Source organism: Mesoplodon densirostris, chromosome 3 (genome assembly GCF_025265405.1).
Source record: "Mesoplodon densirostris isolate mMesDen1 chromosome 3, mMesDen1 primary haplotype, whole genome shotgun sequence".
Taxonomy (NCBI): Eukaryota; Metazoa; Chordata; class Mammalia; order Artiodactyla; family Ziphiidae; genus Mesoplodon; species Mesoplodon densirostris.
The window spans coordinates 65,546,787-65,565,620 of record NC_082663.1 but is presented as its reverse complement, the minus strand read 5'-3'; the positions used below and the strand labels follow the sequence as shown (position 1 = coordinate 65,565,620).

Here is an 18,834-nt window from a genome sequence, read left to right as displayed (position 1 = left end):
GTACAAATTAAGGTCCTGTTACATGTCTCCCTCATGAAAGACACAAGTGACTGGACAAATTAAGTTCCCTGGACCAAAGGATGGCAGTCCAAAGGTATGAAGGAGAGAGAGAAGCAATCACAGTGAAGAGTAAGAGTGACACTCATAGGGGACACTGGAACAAAGACCCTGAGTTCCTGCTGCTGGAGTGCCAAGAGCTCCTGGATCCCGCCCCACTTCTTCCAAGAGCTGCTTATCAGCTCTTCTTGGTTTCACTAATTCATTATACTCCCATTTTCTAGATTAAAAAGTACTTCAGCGCTACAATTCTCATCTCTCTTTTTAACACACAACTATTTTCCTTGCATTGATTCATGAATTTATAATTGTAAGATAGTAAGCTCATATTAGGTAGGCTCCCATCTTAAATTTCAAGATGAGGGATAGAGCATTTTTCTATATAGTCACTAGGTATTTAGTTTTTTGTTTTTTAATTTTATTTATTTGGTTGCGTTAGGTCTCCGTTGCTGTGCGCGGGCTCCCGCTAGCTGAGGCGTGCGGGGGCTACTCCTCGCTGCGGTGCGTGGGCCTCCCATTGCGGTGGCCTCTCCCATTGCGGAGCACGGGCTCCAGGCACACAGGCTCAGTAGTTGTGACGCACGGGCTTAGTTGCCCCGTGGCATGTAGGATCTTAGTTCCCTGACCAGGGATCGAACCCATGTCCCCTGCATTGGCAGGAGGATTCTTAACCACTGTGCCACCAGGGAAGCCCAGTTTTTTTTAATTACAAGGAAAAATCCAAGACCCTAGCTCCAACAAACAAGCAAATAAACAACCTGTTCTGAATAACTTGCAAGTTTTCAACTGGATAAATGAGTATGTATCTGGTTGATTAGCAATCACATCACTCTTACAGGGCCATAAGCTACTGCACCTTTAAAAGCTCTGATTTTTTGAAAAATTGGGTGTTGTACAAAAGTATCTTCTAGGACTAGGATTGCTCTGCAGGCTTGGGAAACAGCAATTGGATGCTATGGGGTTTTAACATCAATACATTAGACCTAAGAACCTGGAGAGAAAAAAATAGGTGGTACTAAAACATTTACTTATTTTCTGTCTGTGAACTTCTTCCCAAGTATTTAATAATATCTTACAATTTTAGATGTCAATTATATCTCAATAAAGCTGAAATTTAAAAAAGGAAAGAGGGCTTCCCTGGTGGCGCAGTGGTTGAGAGTCCGCCTGCCGATGCAGGGGACACGGGTTCGTGCCCCGTTCCGGGCAGATCCTGCATGCCGCGGAGCGGCTGGGCCCGTGAGTCATGGCCGCTGAGCCTGCGGGTCCGGAGCCTGTGCTCCACAACGGGAGAGGCCACAACAGTGAGAGGCCCACATACCGCAAAAAATAAAAAATAAAAATAAAAAAATAAAAAAAAAATAAAAAAAAAAGGAAAGAAATAATTGCCTATTCCAAAGTCATGAACATTCTCCTTTATTCTCTTCTAAATGCTTTATAGTTTTAGAGCTTTCACTTTTAGGCCTAAGATTCAACTCTAATTAATTATTTTTTGTATATGGTGTGAAGCAGGGATCAATGTTTTCCTTTTTCCATAGGGACCAAAATCCATTAAAATTTTACTTTTTGGGACTTCCCTGGTGGTCCAGTGGTTAAGAATCCACCTTCCAATTCAGGGGACATGGGTTCGATCCCTGGTCAGGGAACTAAGATCCTACATGCCACGGGGCAACTAAGCCCATGCACTGCAACTACTGAGCCCACGCGCCACAACGAGAGAGCCTGTTTGCCACAACTACTGAGCCTGTGTGCTCTGGAGCCTGCACGCCACAACTGAAGAAGCCTGCGTGCTGCAACAGAGCCCACGCACCGTAACGAAAGATCCTGCATGCTGCAATGAAGATCCCGTGTGCCGTAATGTAACTAAGACCTGATGCAGCCAAATAAATTAAATATTTTTTAAAAAATTTACTTTTCGGGCTTCCCTGGTGGCGCAGTGGTTGAGAGCCCACCTGCAATGCAGGGGACGCGGGTTTGTGCCCCAGTCCGGGAAGATCCCACATGCCGCGGAGCAGCTGGGCCCGTGAGCCATGGCCGCTGAGCCTGTGCGTCCGGAGCCTGTGCTCCGCAACGGGAGAGGCCACAACACTGAGAGGCCCACGTACCGCAAAAAAAAAAAAAAAAAAAAAAAAAAAAATTTACTTTTCAACAGAATACATTTTATAATTCTCTTATGTAATTTTTATTCCTGAGAACACTTTAAAATATAGCTTTAAATCTTAATCTAAATGACACTTAGTTGATAAATTTCTCAATATAAAGGCATTTTGCCTTAACACTAATACTTTAAAAAATATTATGAAGGATAAAGTAGTAAAGTTAATCTTCGGGACAAACGAATTTGATTTCAAACTTAATTAAAATGCAATTCATTTATAAATTCAACTCTCTTTGTAAAAGCAAAGCATGGTCATTTTAGAACATTTATAATGTAAACATTACTTTTTACTATAATTTTAAGAGTTATTTGTTGCAATTATTAACATTTTATAATTATGAAATTGCATCTTTTGCTATTGGTAAACAACCAGAGAAAGTGAAGTTTTAGGTGTTATTTGACAAATAGCACCACATTGTTGTAGCTAAAACTTAAAGGGGAAATATGATCATTTTCTTGAAGTATTTATATGTATACAATGTTCATGTTATATGTCTTACTGCTATCTATCTATCTACAATGGATCACATGATAAGTCTAAAAGAAGGGAACTATCTGTTGAGCACTTGCTATGTGATGAGCGTTGAGCTACAAGCTTCCATTGCATGAATCTCCCTTAACCTTCACAACAACCCTACAAGAGAATCCTCATCCTCTGCGCCCCTCCCCCATTTTATAGATGAAGAAATCAAGACTCAATGAGGTTAAACATTTCCCCAAATCTATGGCTATTAAGGGACAGAGGTGGTGCTGTAAGGGAAGTCTATCTGAATTCAAAACCCAAGTTCTTTTCTCTACATCGCACTACTTTATTCACTGGGAGAAAATGGTTGATAAAAGATAAATTACATATCTTAGGACATTCATTGGTAAATTACTTTTCAATAAATCAAAGAAGCAACATGTTTTTCTGAATACCTTGCTCAGGACTATGCCAGGCACTGTAAATACAATTAAGAATGCTCTTTTACCATAAAGGACTTTATAATCTAGCTGAGGAGACATAACTACTTTGTATGACACAACTAGTGAAAACTATTAGTTGAAATTAACTGTTAAAGTAAGATCTGGAGACTACAGATGGTGTAGCTGTTTTTGAAATGAAGTACTGTGTTGAGGACACTGAATTAACTTTTAGAGTGGGACCACATTAGGAAGGGTCTTGAAAGAGTAAAATTCAATAAAGTTGAATTTAAGAATCCCCTAGAGATTTTTGATTTGGCATAAAGAAAGAGGTGTTTTTTAAAAGTTTTTTTTTTCCAGCAGAAATATTCAGGGTATCTTTGAGTAGAGTATGAGGAATGAAGTCATGAGGAACTAGTTTTTGAAATTCTAGTAGTAGAACAAGGGCCTGAACCAAGGTGATGTTGGTGAGAAACTTGAAAATCAAATGATATATTACCAGGATTAAAATTCTGCTCTCCAATAGTATTTTGCTTACTCTAGATATTATTATCAAAACAAAGAATACAAAAAACATATACGGCTGTCGGCATACTCCCAAAAATATGGAAGTTCTAGATACATCTAATTTAATCCGTATTGTTTTCGGTAAATAGACTTGATCTTGTTATAAGAAAGCTGCTCATCCCTGTGAAAGTTAAAAACATTTTTAAAGGCCTCTTACTCTTCTGTAGTCTCTGAATAACTAGTTCTGCAGGAAAGAGGAAAGAGGATGGCATATTTTTATGAAATCTGTATAATGCTAGTGCCAACAAAATGTGATTTAATAGCTGTACGACGTGGATTCTTTCAATTATCTTCAGTATACCAAAATTTTTTTATAAAGAGTTTTAAAGATTCATCTTCCTAAATTACTGTTATACTAGCCCAATGAAATCTCTTCTTTCCAAATCTTTTAGGTAAGTACAGTATTATAAGGACATAAGCCTAACAGAGTAAGCACTCAGTAAGTGTTTTTTGATTGGATAAACTGAAACATAAATCAATCATCATAATTTATATGGTAACCAATTCAGACCAAAGCAAAGAAGGATTATGAAACCAAAACATGAAATAATTTAGCAGAATTTTCATCTTAGAGATTAATTTTGATTCCAATGGCTTGTTTAAATTCATGGTTTTGTGGTTCCAAGATGTCATAGAAAACTCTTTTTTTGTCAAAATGGCCTCTAATAAAAAGTAAATCTTCAGTGGAATAGCTATCGTTTTTTCCAGTCCAAACAGTCAGGCTGTACCTGCATTAAAATAAAACAGAATTATATAGTTAAAAGAGAAAGATAAGAAACAGTGATGAAGAATTCCAATAACCCTAAAAACAGTTACTCTCATTTGTTTCTAACCCAAATTCACACAGAAGAAAAAATTAATTAGCACTGGTGGAACTATATTTTCCTGTTTCATTCCTTCATCAACATCAAAGGGACTAGAGAGAATAAAATTCACACTGCTGTTGCCTAAATTAGGTCTCACAGTATCTGAATTAATGTTAAATGGCTTTAGAAACCCAAACCGGTAGCACTGGAAATGGGCCCAATTTTGGACAAAAGAACTGAGGAGACTGTGTTGCTGATCAAGGAATCTGTTCCCTACACAAAAACCACAGCTCTAACCTGGTTTCTTCAGTAGCCAGGCCACAGTCAAAAGCACGACTGGAAGGGACAGTGAAGAGACACAAATGTCACTGACGTTCCCAACATTCATATTCACTTAAAGTGGCCCCGCTATCCCTTCCGGGGGTTTTCTGTATGAGATACAAGAATGCCAAGAGATGTCACTAAGAATGCCAAACAGAATAAACCTAGATCTATTTCTGGAGTTAAAAAACAATAATAATATATGCAGATTTATTATGGATATAAGAATATGCTCAGAATTGTAATGTTACTTAAATCGTATATTTTCATTTCTCCTGTGACATTACTATTACATTACTCTTAGTAGAGTTTAGAGAAATGTGAAGCTGTTAAGTATTTTCATATTTATTTTCCTCATAAACTTGTCAGAATCCAGGGAAAATCTCCAAAGCAGTTCTTCTGCTAATGATAAGAAACAGTCTAACCAATGTATATATTCTTGTTATACTGACACATTACTGTCCTTAAGGATGATGACACCATTCTGGAAATGTAACAAAGGAAAGTACTTCGGATTTTGTTCTATAGTGGTATTATGTGACAAACCAAAAAGAATTTTAAACTACAGTAGGGAACACAGAAAAAAAAATGAGAATTACTTTAAAAACTTATATTTTTGCTAAAATGGCATTTTTATTACTTTATTGAGCACCATGGTGACAAACGTTATAAAAAGACAGATGTGGGGCTTCCCTGGTGACGCAGTGGTTGGGAGTCCGCCTGCCGCTGCGGGGGGCGCAGGTTCGTGCCCAGGTCCGGGAGGATCCCGCGTGCCGCGGAGCGGCTGGGCCCGTGAGCCGTGGCCGCTGGGCCTGCACGTCCGGAGCCTGTGCTCCGCGGCGGGGGAGGCCCTGGCAGTGAGAGGCCCGCGTACCGCAAAAAAAAAAAAAAAAAAAAACACATATGAATTTAGGTTAAAAGAAGTTATTCATTTTATTTCCAGTGTTATTTTGCCTCTTTTAATCTTCCTGCTACTGTATTTAAACTAAAAGTAGGAAAAATAAAATTGCCTAAGGGTATTTTAAATGCACCCATTCAAATCAATTCTCAGGTTTCATTTTTAAAGCTCTTTTCATTGTGATGTAACATGTATAGGAAAAGATGCATAAAACATAAATGTTTTAACAAATTATTATAAAATGCACTCCAGTGTAACAAAACACAAATCAAGAAAAAACACTGCCAGCGCCTCAGGAGACACCTGTATATCACTGCCCCATCACAACCTCGCCTTTCCCCCAGAGTCCTCACAACCTTGTCTTTTGGGTTGCCATCTTCTTGCTTTATTTACCACCTATATATCCATCCTAGACAATACAGTTTAATTTTTGCCTGTTAATGAATTTTATATAAATGGAATCATACCGGATATAACTTTTTTGGTCTTGCTTCTTTTGCTGAATATTGTTTGTGACATTTATCCAACTTAAAACAGGTAGCTACAGTTTATGCATTTTCTTTGGGAAACAGTTTAGCAGTATCTACTAAAGCTGAAAGTATGAATACCCTATGACCTAGAAATTCTATTTCTAGAAATTCCTTTCTGATATAACCTTTATAAATGCAGGCACATTTGCACCAGGATGTGTGTGTGTTCACATTTATATATATGAATGTTCACAGCAGCAATCTTTGCAATAGCCAAAACCATGAAATAATCCAAATGTCATTCAATAATAGAATAAACTCTGAATGATGTTGAATGTTTTGCCTGTGTTCTCTTCTAGGAGTTTTATGGTGTTATGTTTTATATTTAAGTCTTTAAGCCATTTTGAGTTTATTTTTGTGTATGGTGTGAGGGTGTATTCTAACTTCATTGATTTGCATGTGGCTGTCCAACTTTCCCAACACCGCTTGCTGAAGAGACTGTATTTTCCCTATTGTATATTCTTGCTTCCTTTGTCGAGGATTAACTGACTGTAGGCATGTGGGTTTATTTCTGGGCTCTCTATTCTGTCCCATTGATCTGTATGTCTGTTTTTGTGCTAATACCACGCTATTAGGATTACTGTAGCTTTGTAGTGTTGTCTGAAGCCTGGGAGTGTTATTCCTCCTGCTTTGTTCTTTTTCCTCAGGATTGCTTTGGCAATTCTGGGTCTTTTAATTGTTCTAGTTCTGTGAAAAATGCCATGGGTAATTTGATAGGGATTGCATTAAATCTGTAGATTGCTTTAGGTAGTATGGCCGTTTTAATAATGTTAATCCTTCCAATCCAAGAGCACGGGATATCTTTCCATTTCTTTGAATCATCTTCAATTTCCTTTATTAATGGTAAATAACAAAGCTTTAATGTAATATATTACTAGAGAAATTTTCATAACATTGGGGATGGGAAAGAATTCTTAAACAAGACACAAAAATCACTAGCCATGAAGGATATGTTCGAGTAATTTGAACACATTAAAATTCAGAAATTCCTTCCATCAAAAGATACCATGAAGAACATGAACAGGTTAGGCACAGAGTTGTGGAAGATTTTTGTAAATCAAAAGGGCTCTAATACAGAATTTATAATGAACTTACCTATGAAATAGAAACAGACTCACTGATATAGAGAACAGACTTGGCAGTTGCTAAGGGGGAGGGAGCCTGGAAGAGGGATGGATTGGGAGTTTGGGATTAGCAGATGCAAACTATTATATACAGAATGGATAAACAACAAGGTCCTACTGTATAGCACAGGGAATTATATTCAATCTCCTGTGATAAACCATAATGTTAAAGAATATGAAAAAGAATGTATATATATATGTATATATATATATGCATAAGTGAATCACTTTGCTGTACAGTAGAAATTAACACATTGTAAATCAACTATACTTCAATAAATTTTTTTAAAAAGCTTTGTTGTTTACCTTTCATATTTAATAAAAGACTCTGAAAGAGATGAAGTTAAGAGAAACTCAAAATTAGGGACAGAGTTCCAAAACAAATCAACAATAACAAAAACAGGACCCCCCCCAAAAAAAAATAATCTAGACAGAGAAGTAGAAGAATCCACTTAGTGCAATGCCATGGAGCCAAAGGACAAGGGAGTTTCAAACTGAAGAGGGGGACCAGCAGTACTCAAATGTTGCAGAGGTTCAGAATTTGGCTTGAACAAAGTATGATCTTCAAATGAGAAATTTCAGGAGAGTAATTGACTACACAGAAGTGGAAGGTGAGGAAACGGAGGCAGTAAGTAATGAAAGAAATGGGATGGCAGGATCATCCTATTTGAACGTGGCAGCCTAAAGTCAGCACTGCCTCCTTTTTCTCCTATAATCACCTGAAAGTAACAAAAACAAAAGAATGAAAATAGAAACCCCATCTTCAATGAAATTAAGAAAGAGCTGAAAGTGCAAATTACAAAACAGGTGAGAAGGTTTCTAACAGCAACAGAAATTAAGGCCACATGTTAAGGAGGTAGAGAGAGTTTGCTCATGTATGCAGATTACAGAGAAAGCCTATAAGAGACTCTTCTGGATGAGAAGCATATCCCACCGAAACACTTCGCACAGTGGGAATGGTGTCCTTGAACTACAAGTGGGAGCTTTCCTGGATTAGATTTGGTCTCAAAAAGCAGTGGAGACAAAGAAATAGAACAGGAAAGCCATAGTTGTAGGAATCAGACTGTTCCTGTGAAAACCCAAAAGTTTAAATTTATGAGACACGTGAAAGATCTTACCTAGAGACACCACAACTGCTTATCTCCATTGACTGGGGAGAAGTTAAAGGCTAAACAAGTCACACGTAAGACTCTCTGGGTCATAAGGAGCATAGTCCTAATCCCTCTCCACTATGAACTTTAGGCAAGTAGCTGGTCTAAAAAACACCTCACTTTCTTTAAAGCAGATAATCAAAATAAATTTGGCAGAGATTTTATACAAGAGAGTACAAGAAAATATAAGGAAAAACACATGGCAGATGGAGAAATAAAAACCTCATCATTAGAAAAAAACTATCAGATAGCTGAAACAGATATAAAGCTATTTTTTTAAAAAAGCCACAAAACAGATGAAAGCCATAACCCACACATTTTTTAAATGATGCAGTTGCCTCTTTGAAGAGCACAAAGCAGATAGATATACAAATTCATGGAAGAAGTTTCAAGACAACAGAAAAGAGATGATAAAATATTAATTGGCAGATCTTAGGAAAGAAGTGGAAAATTAATACTATTACAGAAATATGGTGAAATCTGAAGGTATACTAGACTAGAGAGAACAGACATTGTTGAAAATATTGTAAGGGTCAGAGAAGACAAATTATAAAATAAAGTAAAATAAAATGCAAACAAATAAAATGGAAAGAAAGACTAAAGAGAAAACAATAGATACCAAAGACAGGCAAAGGAGATCTACATATTCATAACTGGAGCTTCTGAAAGAGAAAACATAGTGGTACAAAGGCAACAGAACACATATTTAAAAATACAATTCAGAGAAATATTACAGAAGAGCATTTAAATCTATATATTGAAAAAAACTCCATATTGCTGAAAAAACTGGTATAGAATGGTCCATAATGAGATATATTCTAGTAAAATTACTAGGCCTCAAAGATAAAGAACCCTTTCTACATTCAGTTTCCCCCATTTTCCCCCTCCAAAATCACGTCGCTTATAAGGGCAAACAAATAATCAGGCTGGCTTCACACTTTGCCACATCAACAGTCACATTAGAAAGCAGAAGAGGTGGTGGTGGTGCAGTGGTTAAGAATCTGCCTGCCAATTCAGGGGACACGGGTTCAAGCCCTACTCCGGGAAGATCCCACATGCCACGGAGCAACTAAGCCCATGCGCCACAACTACTGAGCCTGAGCTCTAGAGCCTGTGAGCCACAACTACTGAGCCCACGTGCCACAACTACTGAAGCCTGCTGCCTAGAGCCCATGCTCTGCAACAAGACAAGCCACTGCAATGAGAAGCCCGTGCACCACAATGAAGAGTAGCCCCTGCTTGCCACAACTAGAGAAAGCCTGCACACAGCAACGAAGACCCAATGCAGCCAAAAATAAATAAATAAATTAATAAATAAATAAAAAAGAAAGCAGAAGAGCAGGGCTTCCTTGGTGGCACAGTGGTTAAGAATCTGCCTGCCAATGCAGGGGACATGGGTTCGAGCCCTGGTCTGGGAAGATCCCACATGCTGTGGAGCAACTAAGCCAGTGCGCCGCAACTACTGAGTCTGCACTCTAGAGCCCACGAGCCACGACTACTGAGCCTGTGTGCCACAACTACTGAAGCCTGCACACCTAGAGCCTGTGCTTCACAACAAGAGAAACCACCGTAATGAGAAGCCCAAGCACCGCAACAGAGAGTAGCCCCTGCTCGCCGCAATTAGAGAAAGCCCACGCACAGCAATGAAGACCCAACGTAGCCAAAAACATAAATAAATTTATATATAAAAACAAAAAGAAAGGAGAAGGGCAATGCCTTCAAAATCCAAAAGGCATTGTGAGCCAAGAATTTTACAGCCAGCCAATCTATCATTCAATATGAAGGACAAAGTTGGACATTAAGAAAGAGAGTACAGTCAACTCAAATTAGGTGAGAGGGGGGTGAAGAAATACACTAATTTTATTATTGCTCATGGAAGTTAACGGGCACTTGTAAAGTAGATTAAGCATATTTTATAAAGTAGCAGTAAGAAATAACCAATAGGAAAAAAAACCAACCAAATATTCAGAATTAAAAATACAGAAGAAAGAAAACAGCTAGAGTGAAATGCTTTTTAAAGCTACAGAAATAGTAAATATGCTAGTTTTTCTTTTAAATGACAGAAACAAGACCAAACATATCTGTGTTATAAATAAATGTAAATAAGTTAAACTCTTCTTTTAAAAGAAAGACTGTTAGATTAGATTAATGAGAGCTAGGTATCTAGGCATCTGATAAGGAATTTAACAACATGGAAAGAAAGCAGGCTAGAAAGAACCTTCAGGGGTCGGGTTGAAATTGGAAATATCAGTATGAACTCATGGGTTGGTTAAACACACACAGATACAGAAATGTTTATAGACGTATATGTAGGGGTGTGTATATGTATGTAGGTCTATATAGGTGTGTTTTTATATACATACATATATACATACACAGACCATAACTACACATATACATACACATATATTTTCCAGCTCTGTCCATTAAGAGGTCCTGGAAGCATTGACACCCTAGGAGCAATGATTATACTAAAATCCCAGATTTTGCTTTCTAAATACCACCTGCTGCTATAATCAAGCAGGGATCCTTGAAGAAGTGACTGATTTGAGAACTGGGACAAGTACGTGATGAGCTTGCCAAGAATGCAAGACCTGAGGTTTGTCATGAGGAAATATTGAACTGACCGAGATTGAGGACTTTTTTCATAATAAAAGGCCTGTAGTCTTGAAGACTGTCATGTGTACGACAGGAAGGGAAAAACTGAGGAACTAACTATTTTGAAGGAGACTGATGCAAACTAAATGCAATGCATGTTCCTGGAGAGTTTCTTGGACCACAAGAAAATAAGGATTGCTGGAATGGTTGATAAATTTGAATGGGGTCTGCAGACTGCACGGCAGTGCTGCCTCAATGCTGATTTCCTGGTTGGAAGGTTGCATACTAGTAATACAGGAGTGCATCCTCGTGTGGGGAAGTGCACTGCAGTACTTAAGGATATGAGGCATCATGATAGAAAAAAAAAACATAGAAAAAAAGAGAGAAAGAGAGGTGGGGGGAGAGAGAGGGACGGAGGGAGAGAGAATGGTTAAACAATTTGGGAATCTGGGTAAAGGAGATGTAGTAGTTTTATGCAACTTTTCTGTATGTTTAAAATTATTTTTTTAATGACAATAAATCAGTCTTAAAACAGTCAATGAAAAATAAAACTTTATAAATTTATTTTTCAAAGAAAAGATAAAGCAAAGCTATTCAAGCCAAACAAAAAGAAAGACAATGTGAATTTAAGTAAAAAATGTCATTAAACAAGACCAGGAAGGAGAACTTTTAATAATAAGGTATAATCCTTCATGAAGATAATAAAACCTATATGAATATGCCCCAAATAACATATCATGAGCATTTAATAAGCAAAAATTATGAAGGCAGAAGAGGAAGCAGACAAAAACACTTTAATAGTTGGAGACTTTAACTCTCTTAGTCCGTAAGAGAGCAAGTAGCCAAAAAATTAAAGATGCCAAATATTTGCACACATGCAAAATGGCACACTCATAAGGTTATTCATTATAGCATTGTTTGTAATATCAAAGATTAAAAACATCCTTTATGTTCATCAATAGGGAGGCTGGTTAAATAAATTATAGTACATACATAAATACGATGCACCTAGAAAAGGAAAATGAGGAACCTTGAAAAAAGCTCCAAGATGTATTGCTAAGTTAAAAAAAAAAAAAAAAGCAAAGAAGAGAACAGAAGCAAGGTATATAATATGATACCTTTTGTTTTAAAAAGGAGGGGAAAATAAGAATCTATACTTGTATTCATTTTTTTTTTTTTGCAGTACACGGGCCTCTCACTGTTGTGGCCTCTCCCGCTGTGGAGCACAGGCTCTGGACGCGCAGGCTCAGCGGCCATGGCTCATGGGCCCAGCCGCTCTGCAGCACGCGGGATCCTCCCAGACCGGGGCACAAACCCGCGTCCCCTGCATCGGCAGGCGGACTCTCAACCACTGCACCACCAGGGAAGCCCCTGTATTCACTTTTATATGCATAAAGAAACTACTAATGTGGTTGAACAAGAAACTGACAACTGTGGTTAGTGAGGTTGGGCAGGACTGGGTGAATGGGAGAAAGGCTTTTCACAGTATAACTCTGTTCACTGGTTTTTAAACCTTGTGATTATATTACTTATTCAAAGAATTACATTAAAATATTTTTAAAAGCAAACAGTTAGGCATGAAAGAAATAACGTAACTAATAATGTATGTTATTAACCTGTCACAGAAACTAGTAGTTTTATTCTAATATCCAGTCTCCTTTCTGTCTTATAGCAATCCCCTGAATTCTAACTAGGCATAAGACTGTAGAGAATAATAGCTACGTATCCCAGCTTCCCCTGCAGCTAGGTATAGGCATACGACTAAGTTAAAGCCAATGAGTGTGTGCAAGCCAGTGAGTGTGTCCAATGCCCCTGAAGAACAGGGACAGGCCCTGAGCCTCTTTTTCCCTCCATCCTACCAACTGAAACTCAGACATGGCAGTAATCAATCTGACCATATGATGAGGTCAAAATCCTAAGGAAAGCAAGGAAAACAAGACAGAAGGATTTTGGGTCCCCAACACTGTGAAGGCATCAAATCTGCCCTGGCCTATTTATGCTTTTCCAGTTATGTGAGACAGAAACAAACTTAAGTTTAAGCTATTGTTAATTTAGGTTTCTGTTATAACAGCCAAACTATATCCTCATAAAATACATGAACTCATACAAATATCCATATATCAAACCATTAATAAAACCTTAATAAAGTCTACGAAGTAGAAATAATACAGACATTATCTGATTACTATACAATAAACCTAGAAAACTATTAACCAATCCAAAATAAAATAATTCTACTATCTCAGTGACTAAAAAGTTTTCTCTTAAAACAACTTTTGAGACAAAGGAGAAAAAAACCACAATTGCAGAATATTTATAAATTAACAGTGATGAAAACCTACACATAAGAAACAAAAAGATACAGCTACAGCAGTGGTCAGAGAAAAAAGTATAGTCTTAAATATTTATGTTAATAAATATAAATATAAAAAATGAAAATAAGCATCTAACTCAAGAAATTAGAACTACATGAAAAGAATTTTAAAAGATAAAAGCAGAAATTAGTAAATCATAAACCAGAAAAATAAATAAGAGTTCATTTTCAAAAAAAAGAGAGATAAATCATTTTCTAGTTTAATCAAGACACAAGGGAGAAAATTCAGATAAACAAAATAAGGAAATTATTTTAGAGACACAGAAGAAACCAAAAGAAAACTATTTTAATCATCTGTCTGTAAATAAATCTTAAAACTTGGGTGAGATAAACAATTTTCTAGGAAAATACAATACATCAAAATTGGCTACCATACAGAAAATCAACCATTTACCATGTAAGAAACAGAAAAGACTGTATAAGTTAAGCTTTCCCCAAAGCACCAGGTTTAGATGGTTTCAATGTTGAGTTTATGAAAACTCAGGTACAGGCCTCATTTGAATGTTACTTTTAACATCCCAGAAAATGTAAAAAGAAAGAAAGGTCCCTAGTTTTTTAATGAAATATCCATGCTATTGATACCTAAAACCGAGAAAGAAAAAGAACTACAGATTTTCAAATGCTGAGATCCTAACTAAAATATTAGCTATAAAATTCAGCAGTACATTAAAAGAATCATGAATTCTGATCAAGTGGGGTTTATTCTGTAAATGTGTGGATGGTTCAATATATAAGAGATTAATAAAATTTATTTTATTAATAGATAAAGGGAGAAAATACTGTTATTTTCATAGAAACTGAAAAAAGCATTTAGTAAAAACTCAATACCCACAGGAATGTGGATACTTCTTTAATGTTTGAGTATATGCTTCCTTACTCTCTACAATATAGTGAATTATCAAACAGGGTCTTTTTCTGGATGATTTGTGATCATTCTTTATTTGTTAGAATTCTTTACAACTATTTGACATATGTGTTGAGGATGGTTTTACCAGAACCTATTTTTATGTATTCAAATGTATCAAACTTTCCTTTTATAGCCTCTGGGTTTTGTGCCTTACTAAGAAGGGTCTTCTCCATTCTGAAACTATGTAAAAAAAGAATCATCACTTGTGGGTTTTTCATGCATTTAATGTCTGTTGTTCAAGTCTTTAATTCACCTGGAATTTATTTTGGAGGAAGGATTAAGGAAAGATGTTAACTTTGTTTTTCCTACAATGTTGGCCTGTTGTCCCAACACAAGTTATTGAACTTTTGCTCCAATGATCTGAAATACCAGCTTTTTCCTGTTCTAAGTTCCATGATAGAGTTGGGTTTATTTCTGGACAATCCCTGCTGTTCTATTGACTAGTCTACTGAAAAGACAGTATCAAAACTATTTCAATATCTGTAGCTTTATAATATTTAATATATGGTCCAACCAATTTTTATTACATATTAAAATAATAAAATTTTGGGAATTCCCTGGCGGTCCAGTGGTAAGGGCTTGGTGCTTTCACTGCCGAGGGTCCAGGTTTAATCCCTGGTCAGGGAACTAAGATCCCACAAGCTGCAAGGCCAAAAAAATAAAATAAATAAATAAATAAATAAATAAATAAATAAATAAATAAAAATTTTATATGGGAAAGACTTCTGGAATTATGACAGAATTCAAAGGGAAATTATTTTACCCACTTATAACTTTTTGTGAATGTATAACATAATGAAAAAAATGACAAACATTTACTGGGCACCTACTATGTGCAAAAGCTTTTGTGAGGAATAGAGGTGAAAGACACAATGTTAAGGTTCATCAAGGATCTTCATTACAGTGAGGAAGTCCGAGCACTTACAGAATCAGTGTTCATTCTCTGTCTCTTTCTCTCACACACGTTGTCTTTACATAATCAGTTTTCATCTTCTTTCTGTCCCTCACACACACTCACATGCACACACTATATTGTAAAACTTACACGTACCTGTTTGATTGCTTTAACAGCCAAAGTAACTGAGAACAAGACTGCCTGACTAATGCTGCTCTGACAGGAAATGTTACAAGCTGGTTTAGTTCATTACATATATATTCCATCTCTTTCACCATTATCCAACTGTAACCTGAAATGAAAAGAAAGATATTTAACTTTTCTAACCAAAGTCCTACAAGTCAATTAAGTAAAAAACTCAATTACATATGAATAGGTAAATTCATAGGTAATTCATAAACATTTCCATTTGGATTCAGAGAAATTAAAATACCACTTAATGCAAGAAAACATTTTTTGAGTGGAAAATGTAGATTAAAAATTAACTCTAGGGGCCTCCCTGGTGGCGCAAGTGGTTGAGAGTCCGCCTGCCGATGCAGGGGATGCGGGTTCGTGCCCCGGTCTGGGAGGATCCCATGTGCCGCGGAGCGGCTGGGCCCGTGGGCCATGGCCGCTGAGCCTGCGCGTCCGGAGCCTGCGCGTCCGGAGCCTGTGCTCCGCAACGGGGGAGGCCACAGCAGTGAGAGGCCCGCATACCGCAAAAAAAAAAAAAAAAAACAAAAAAAAACCTCTAAAGTCATGTCACAAGTGACCTAGAGCAATAAATCAAAAATTAAAACATTAGAAAGGAATTTATTAATCTCTCAAATACAAAAAAGGAAATTCTAACATTATATTTACTTTAAAGATTCTAAGGCTCTGCATCATTAATATTCTCAATAAACTTAGATCTTCTGCTTGTTGTTAAGTTTTCTTTTCCAAGAGAGAGAAAGAGTATTTACTAGCTGTTTAAGTAATAATTAACTTCAATTTTTTTGGGGGGTGGGGGTCTAGTCCAAATTACTTACACATTTTATCTAAAATAGAAATAGTGTTAAAATTGACTTTTATATATGTGTTTTATGTTTTAAATCATGTTTAGCCATTGTGGAAAACATATCTGCCTGTTTATAAACAGCTTCAGAAAAAAATCTATATTTTAAAAATAGCCCCTACACTCTATCAAAAGCATCCATAGGTTGTAAAAGTACTGGTCAGTAAAGGAACAATTTACAAAAAGCCTATGTGAATACATTAGTTTAGCAGCTAAATGCCTCATGAAAGAAGGGAAAGGTCTGCTTTCCTTTAAAATCTGGAAAATTATATCTTTTTAATTAGAAAAAGGGGTTGCTAACAGAAGCTATACTTACATTACTTAAAAACTTATAAACTCTCTTTTCTAAATTTTGCAGCAGAAGAAGTAAGGGAGGATAAAACACATGTTGGTAACGACCAGAGGCCAGTTGGGGAAAAGCAGCCTGGAAACATTCAACACCAACATTAACTTAAAGACCCAGATATGGTTTAACTCGGCTCAAGCCTGAGATTAAAGCCAGAGTTAGACTAAACCGTGACTAAAAGATTAGAATCAGTATGGAGGCTATTAAATTGTTTCTAGTTTACCTTCTTTAAACACTCTGAATTATATGCTACATTCTTTACTGAAACTAATAAAAATTAAAATGATTAGAAAATTAAAATGGAACAAATTTAAAGCATATTATTTTTTTCTCAATCATATCAGTTGTTAGTCCAGGGGGTTATAACCTAAATGTCACTACTCATCAGATAGCAGTTACTCTAATCTCATGTTAGATTTTAAAACTTTACATCTAAAAACAATAGTAGCAAATAAGTAAAAAGAATGCCCTGAACGCAAGATAAAGGCTAACATCTCCACTGGCTCTAAATAACTTCTTGGTTAATTATTTTTACCATGTGTTCAGGTGTCCCAGAGCATCTGTTTGCTTAATAGCTGTTTACTGGAAAATCACTACCTAGGAATGTATGAATAAATAGAAAGATGAATCCAAATAGCGTAATAAGTTTCAGCCAGGAGAAAGAAGCTGAATATCAGGTCCATCTGTAAGAGTACATAAAGGGAAAGAAGAAATCCAGCCTAGAGGAGAGTCTCATGGCCTCACATACCCCCTGTCTAGCCAAAGAGAGCTTAAGGGCACCAAGGTTCCAGCAGCCTACATTTGGAGCTCCTTCTAATGTCTAGGGAACAGAATCTGTGCTGTTCAACTGTACACCCACCGACTTCTGGCCTCACATTACTTGAAAAGTTTTAATTACCACTTCTCTATCTTTCATCTGACATAGGGAGTTTGCTCCAAAGTAAAAGGAAAGAAGAAAAGAGTATAGAATGTTCTACAAGTTCAAAGAGACCAATTCAGGATTCACTTGTGTATATAAAGAGGCAGCTTTGGTTATTCTAGACCTTGCAAATAAATATTTTCCATGGAAGCTTGGTGAGAGAATGTCACCAATGAATGAGTATCTATCTGAAATAACAGAAGGAAGAGTCATACACACATCTTTAGGGCCAGGCCTTTCTCTCCATTAGGCTCTTAGATTTTGTAGAATGTGTTTTTGGTTTTGTATTAAAGGTATTATTTTTATATTTGAGTATATTTTAATTTGACCAAAAAGGAATACATTCAAAAAATTATCACCTTCATTGACTTTCTCAGGATGCCATCCTGTTGTCCAACCTAGGGAAAATGTCACATCTGGAAAGAAGGATGTCACAGTGTCTATAAAAGGTTTTGCATCCACTACTCTGCTATTTCCATTTGGACCAGGAAGAATATCAGCATTAATCCACACTGGACGCTTCAGATGCCTCTTCACATTTTCCAAGAGCATCATGGATGGTTCTACAGCTGCCAGACTAAAAACAATTTGTTGTCAATGAGATATATTCCTAAAGTAAAAGTTAAAAGTTCTTTTAGACTGGTGGCTTTAATGTTGTCAAATTCATAATAAAAGTATAATACCATAATGCCTGAATTAAACAAAATCAAAGAGCAGATAGCACTAGAGGGGAAAGCTAACATGTCCCATATCTTAAAATGTTGATTTATACTTACTATTCATGAAGGTACCTAAAAGGGTCTATAAATGTATGAATAAGGATACTACATGTAGACAGAGGTTTCAAAACTCTGTATTAGGATCACTCAGTATAAAAACAATTTGTGAAAAGACACAAACATTCACTCATCAGAGAATGTATAAATAAGATTTAAAAATTAAATACACGCATAACCTGCAAATTCAAGTTTATGAAAATACCCAAAGTGCACTCAGGCCCCATGTCTCTAATAGCGGCTCATGACCTTGGAGAAAAGGGCTTCTTTTCCTTCATGCATACTTGTGTGAGTCTGGACACATAAACACATTTCTAAAAATGATTGTCAAGTGTAAAATTATAACATTTCCTTAAAGCTTTTATAAACTTCATTTTTTCCTTTATTGTAAACACCTTTCCTGGAAACAAGAGACAACTATATTTTAGTTACTTTTAAACTAAAAAGCAGCTTCAGTCTTTTTACTTCCCTACA

At 36.5% G+C, this 18,834-nt stretch overlaps 1 protein-coding gene across 2 annotated transcripts in view; it reads right to left on the bottom strand.

The window, feature by feature from the left end:
• Positions 1–2,562: 2,562 nt before the first annotated feature.
• The window catches only part of FAM151B (family with sequence similarity 151 member B), a 33,797-nt gene continuing 17,525 nt past the window's right edge, over positions 2,563–18,834 (bottom strand). Inside the window, exons 4-7 of one of the 2 annotated variants that reach the window (XR_009531456.1) lie at positions 17,944–18,161; positions 15,443–15,578; positions 4,786–4,916; positions 4,332–4,410 (exon numbers count right to left, since the gene is read on the bottom strand). Coding sequence is in view for 1 of the 2 variants with exons in the window: in XM_060093098.1 (XP_059949081.1) it covers positions 4,251–4,410; positions 15,443–15,578; positions 17,944–18,161 (514 nt within the window). In the remaining variant the exon portion in view is untranslated. Of the gene's footprint in view, positions 4,411–4,785; positions 4,917–15,442; positions 15,579–17,943; positions 18,162–18,834 lie in introns of both variants that reach the window. The other variant, XM_060093098.1, reaches the window with a different exon arrangement.